The 6,682-nt window shown below is 38.6% G+C and overlaps 1 protein-coding gene across 1 annotated transcript in view; it reads right to left on the reverse strand.

The window, feature by feature from the left end:
• Positions 1-835: 835 nt before the first annotated feature.
• The window catches only part of LOC106881577 (B-cell receptor-associated protein 31-like), a 13,468-nt gene continuing 7,621 nt past the window's right edge, over positions 836-6,682 (reverse strand). The window contains exon 2 of the mRNA XM_052969839.1: positions 836-1,826. Coding sequence (XP_052825799.1) covers positions 990-1,739 — 750 coding nt within the window. The 5' untranslated portion in view covers positions 1,740-1,826 and the 3' untranslated portion in view covers positions 836-989. The remainder of the gene's footprint in view (positions 1,827-6,682) is intronic.

A 6,682-nucleotide genomic window follows, 5' to 3' on the forward strand; every position in this document is an offset into this window, starting at 1 on the left:
TAGGAGTCAGTTTAATATTTTGTTCACATGCCACCGGCACAAGTGCCAGTAAGGCAAAGCTGGAAATGATTGCGTTCAAATGGTGCTTTTTACGTGCCACCGGCACAGGAGCGAGACCGCTGCTCTGGCAGTGATCCCGCTCGGATGGTGCTGTTAGCGCTCCACTGGTACGGGTGCCAGTCATCAAATTTGGTTCAGTTTCGATCGATTGACCTCACTTGCCCCAACAGGTCTTCGCAAGCTGAGTTTAGTGTCCAATGAGGGAAGATTGGTATTGATGCCAATCTTCAAATTTGGTTTGTTCAGAAAGTTTGTGCCGATTAATAGTAGCTTACCTTTTGACTTATTTGCCATGAAACCACCTCAATTCTGGGAAGAGGGTATTTTCAAGTTAAGGGAAAGATGGAGACGCATTGTGCAACAAAATAGTTCATATTTGGTTGATTAAAAATGTAATGGCAAGTATTTACTGACCGTTTTCTTTCCTTTAAAAATCGGCACGAACTTTCCGGACAACCCAATATTATATTTAGATAAAGATGGTTACGGCTGGTTTATAAGGTTACCCAGGGTTTTGTGTCCATAAAGTACTTAGCTTTAAGTCTAGTGGGTGTGTGTATATATATATATAAATACATATATATATATATACACACACACACACACGCAAAACGTAATAATACAAAATGGGAGGTCTTTTGTTAATGAATAACTCAGTTTAGAGGTAAGAAGGCATCATTTAGGAGGAATGGATCAATTCTGTCGTTCAGTCTTCATCTTAAAGAAAACAAATATTTAACAAACTGCTTCTTTACAATCACATATAAAACTAGTGTACTTTAGTAATTTCAAACTTTTATATTCATTTTGGTCAAACAAGATCACTCAACTCAACAGACAAGTTCTTGTAGTCATAACCTTTGAATGAAATTTTGAAAATAAAATAATTTTTTAAACCAAATTTTTTTGCCCCCCCACTTTATTTTTCATTAATGATCTTTCTTATTTGAATCCTGCTGTATTTTCTTCTGAAGGACAGAATACTCTTCCAATAATCTATCATATTCACACTTGGTTGCTTCAGACTGAGATTTCATGGTCATCAGATCAGTTTGGGTTTGTTTCAGTTCAGTCTTAGCTTCACATAATTCATCCTCAGCTTTTTCTAGTTTTGTTTTGAGAGCCTCAAGATTTTTAGTAGCATCTTCCTTTTCCGAATTAGCCAGATTTTCCTCTTTGTCATTCCTAGTATCCTGAATCCCTGAAGATGACGAATCATTCAAAAGTTTGTTGGCAACTTCATTAGCGCTGAGAGCTTGTTTGTGAGTTGCTTTCAAATCAGCTTGCAGCTGAGCTTGGGCTGTGATTAATTGGACAATGCGATTTAAAATCATCCAAAGAAACAAAGTAAATCCAGAGATGTAAAAATTACGCTGAGCCCGAAGTAGATGGATATGGTAATTCTGTGCAGCACCAGGCATAGATAATGTCACATCTTCCAGTTTGTCTGAATCGATATCGTATTTACGGAGCTGTGAAATGGAGCTTAGAAAAGCAACACCTAAACCCAACATCAATAACCGAACATAAAAGTATGAAAAATTAGACAGAAATGATAAAAGGCGGGACTTGAATATTTTCCGCCATACTTGAGGTGATATGAAGGGTAACATAAATAAAACACACAGTCCAATTTCAAAATATAAAAAGCAGGAAATCAAAGTCCATTGCAGTCCCATGGTGAAGATATGAGTTTGTCGTAATCAGGTGGAAAATGTTATTGATTATGCAGTTCTAGAACTCCTTGATTCTGTATGCGTCAGTTCCTGCAAATACATTTATATAAATGGTTATTAATACATAGTTGTACAAAGAAATTTACAAATTATATACATACTTTTATATGCATACATGTATACATATCATCCTCATCACTGGTTTTAGTTTAACATCCGTTTTTCCATGGTAGCATGGGTCAGACTGAATTTGCATAGGCAGATTTTCTGCAGCCAACCCTCATCTGTTTCTAAGCAAGTTTGTTTTTGTTTTTTTCTTTCATTACTACACTCTCTGTATATATATATAGATGTGTGTGTGTGTGTGTGCATGTGTTTGTGTTGTTTACTTCCCAACCACATAGTTCTGTGTTTAGTCCCACTATGTAGCACTTTGGGCAAGTGTTTTCTTATAGTGCTAGGTCAACCGAAGCTTTGTGAGTAGATTGGGTTGACAAAAACTCAAAGAAGCCCATTGTATGTGTAGTGTGTGTGTGTCTCTCTCTCTCTTTGTTATGACATCATGCAATGATTGTAAGCAGTCATACAATGGCTGTCATTCATTTCCAATCTTCCATAGAAACATGTCCAGACATCCTCATCATCATCATTTAACGTCTGCTTTCCATGCTAGCATGGGTTGGACAACACCTGGTCTGGGAATTGAAACCGTGATCCTACAACCACGAGTCAGCTGCCCTAACCACTGGGCCATTGCGCCTCCTATAACCAATCTTCAAAATGAAAGAGAAAGGCCCTGCAGCTAGTTTTTCAACACACACAAAGAAGAAAGACCAACCACAATGGGCTGTTTCCCCTCTCCCACACACAAGCTTCTTTCAGATTCTGTCAACCAAACCCACTCACAAGGCTTTGATCATCAAGGATATAGTAGTAGGCACTTGCCCACGGTGCCACACTGAGGGACCGAACCCAGAACCATGTGGCTGGGAAGCTAGTGGGCTGAATCTGTGATCTCATTTCATTTCATTTACTTCACAAATGTACTTTGAAGGGAGAAGGGGAACATGCTAAACACGTGCCCTCCTCTTCAAAACTGTCGAATTGCAGCCAAAAATCAGACTAATCATGTGTTGCTTCTAACTATAGAATCTTAAAGTACATGTGACCTGCAGTTTCATTTTATTTTGGAATGGTGTCATTTATCTTCTTCACCCACACTCAACAAAAACCCTCTATACAGACACAGTGTCGGCTACAAGTAGTAGCCAAATATTCCTCAAATCACATTTATTATCTACAAAAAAAAAAAAAAAAAAAAAAAAAAAACCATTAGACACAGTAGCCAGTCCTAGAAATTTAACAGGATCCCTAAGATACAATATGTTTGAAAAGAATACAGGATGGTCACAGACAGAATGCCTTTGACCATATATGGATTTCTCAGGGTTGACCTGGAGTTAAACAACAGCTGTACCTTCAATGTTAATGATACTGGAAAATTGATGACCATCACAACTTCCCATTCACTTGATAGAGCCACTCTCTCCTTAAAATCAAAATATAACAAGCACTACATCAGTGATTAGCATTAGATATACATTATACAGTCATGTCATTTTATATTTTCTTTTTTTCTATTCATATATCTGTTTCTACTTGTCACTAGTTCCAAAGTCCATTGACCTACTTGTCTGCTGCTATTTTTCCTATGACCAGTCAAGAACACCCTTTCCTTCCTCTTACTATTTTTACATTCCTTTCTGGTTTTCTTTTTTTACTTTTATTTTTCTTCTTCTTCTCCCCTTGGTCATTACTTTAATTTCACACTCACTGAAATATATGGAACACTTTATTAATTTGCATATCATCCTTGAGTAGAGGCCATGTGAAGCTTTTCTATCATTTAGTGTCTGTTTTCCATGTTGCCATTGTTTACACGGTTCCACTGGAACTGGTAAGCCAGGGAGCTGCACCAGACTCCAGTCTGATTTGTCTTGGTTTCTATGGCTGGATGCCCTTCCTAATGCCAACCACTCCAAGAGTAGTGCAGTGTTTCTCAACCTTTTTACTCTTGTGTAACCCTTAAAATAAATTACGTCTCAAGGAACCCCTTCACAAAAATACCATATCTTTCTCATCTTTTTTTTTCATCGTAGTTCACATGGTAAATATCATATATATATATATATATATATATATATATATATATATATATATACACACACACACACACACAAACTGTGCTTGAGAAGACCTGTTGAGTCAAGTGAAATCATTGTTGTGGCCAATGCCAGTGCTGCCTGACTGGTCCCATGCTGGTGGCACATAAAAAGCATCAATCAAGCATGGTCGTTGCCAGTGCCACCTGACTGGCTCCCATGCCAGTGGCACGTAAAAAGCACCATCCAAGCATGGTCGGTGTCAATACCGTTGGACTGGCCCTCATGCCAGTGGCATGTAAAAAGCACCCACTGTAAAAAGCAGTCTCAGAGTGGTTGGCATTAGGAAGGGCATCCAGCTGTAGAAATCTTGCCAGATCAGATTGGATCCTGGTGCAGCCTTCTGGCTTGCCAGTCCAGAGTCAAACCATCCAACCCATGCCAGCATGGAAAGCAGATGCTAAATGATGATGATGACGATCATGAAATTAACATTAGCTTATCTCACTCTTTCTCACGGAACCCCCGGTTGAGAAACGCTGGTGTAGGGGGTGCCTTTTACATGTCACCAGTACTGTCTATAATTACGATTTCACTTGGCTTGACAAGTCTTTTTAAGCACAGCTCATCGCCAAAGGTCTCAATTACTTGTCATCACTTCCTTGAGATCTAACAACCAAAGATCATGCTTGTCTCCTTGGGTCTACCCCTTTCATAGGTTCCCTCAACAGTTCAAGGCCAGCACTTCTTCATGCCACTGTCCTCATCCATGGCCATACCAGCAGTCTTCTCTCTTGCACTCATCTCATACCTCTTCTGCCCAATTTTTCTACCAGGATGCTCACACTGACACTGCACATCCAGCATATCTTAATATATATAAAACACTGTGTGTGTGTGTGCATGCGTGTTCCTTATGCATTCGAAAACCGGGTTGCTGATTTTGACATATGAAGTATCAAAGCAGTCAGTAATCCTTCGGCTACCAAATAAAGCACATTTTTTTGCACAACAACTCTTTTTTTACTACAAAAATAACCTTGAAAACGAGGTCGGGTCACACAATTTTGAGTTCTTCAGCTAAAGAAGGCAACTCTGCCTGAGAATTTTTTTAAAGATATCTGGACATCTTTCTTATTGTTAACCATTCAACTTCAAATTACAATTGTTAATTTTTGGAAGTAGACCAAGAGGTACATATAACTCATTATATTGTGGTTAGCAATCCATTACCTTAAATTTGAAGTGTTGTTCAGTCTTTCAACTGTTGCCATGATGGGGTATCACCTTCAAAAATTTAATTAATCATACTGACCTCAGTACATATTTCAATCTGGTATTTATTTTATAGATCTCTGCATGATGAACTGCTAACTTTGAGACATAGTGGGACACAATACTCAATTTAACAACAAATGTAAACACACACATATTAGGTGCAAGAATGACTGTGTGGTTGAAAAGTTTGCTTCCTAACCATGTGGTTCCATGTTCAACCCCTCGGCATGGTGCCTTGGGCAAGTGTTTTCTATTGTAGCCCAAGGCGAACCACAGACTTCTGACTGAATTTGGTAGACGGAAACTGCTATGTTGTTCATAAGAAAATGACTGGAAAAAATATTTATAGAGTTGTTGGCCTCATATTCTTCATGTGCTGGTTCTGCCCATAACAAAGAAACAAATAATACAATGTGGATGTAGGACATGGCACCTGGGCAACGCTGGGGTGCAGTGCTAGTGTGTGTGTGTGTGTGTGTGTGTGTGTGTGTGCGTGTGTATAAATACACACATACCCACACACAGGTGTGGCTGTGTCGTAAGAAGCTCGTTTCCCAACCACATGGTTCTGGGTTCAGTCTCATAGCACAGTCTTGGGTATGTGTCTTCTACTATAGCCCCGGACTGATCAAAGCTTTGAGAGTGGATTTGGTAGATGGAAACTGAAAGAAGCCCGTCGTGTATGAATATATTTATGGCTGTATTTCCGTATGTCTGTGTTTGTCCCCCACCACAGCTTGACAACCGGTGTTGGTGTGTTTCCGTCCCCTTAACTTAGTGGTTCGGCAATGGAGTCTGATAAAATAAGTACTAGGCTTTAAAATATAAGTCCATTAATCGATTTGTTTGACTAAAACGCTTCAAGGCGGTGCCCCAGCATGGCCGCAGTCAAATGACTGAAACAAGTAAAAGATAAAAGACGAATTTAGGTAAAAATGGCGCAATAAGCTTACTGAAATATAAACTATTAGCTCGTAGTCCGTATTTTACCAATTCCATTCTTTACTTTATACATACATACAAATATATACATATATAAGGCGCAGGAGTGGCTAAGTGGTAAGTTTGCTTACCAACCACAAATGACAAACATAAGAATATATGTGGAGAAGGCTGGTTTATGGGATTATATTAGGTTTCCCGCCCATAAAGGTTGGATCTTTTTTAAAACGGGGGCAACATTTTTCATTAATGTTTTACGTAGTGCTTTTGGTACCGAAAGACTTTCAAACTTCGTATACTTATCTATTTTGTGTTATAGAACAGAAAAATATTTTTGTATTCGAATTTATTTCATGTAAAAAATTGTCTTATTTCGATAATTTCAACCAATCACTGACGTCCATTCAGCCGATATACATTAAGTGCCGACTACATAAACAAACGATTCTTCGTTTTATTTGCTTTTTTCATTTTAAATTTGCTTTAACCCTAACCCTAACCCTAGGGTTAGGGTCAGGGTTAATTGTTTCAGAATCGTTTGTTTATGTAGTCGGCGCTTAATGT

The sequence above is a fragment of the Octopus bimaculoides genome, chromosome 7 (assembly GCF_001194135.2).
Source record: "Octopus bimaculoides isolate UCB-OBI-ISO-001 chromosome 7, ASM119413v2, whole genome shotgun sequence".
Taxonomy (NCBI): Eukaryota; Metazoa; Mollusca; class Cephalopoda; order Octopoda; family Octopodidae; genus Octopus; species Octopus bimaculoides.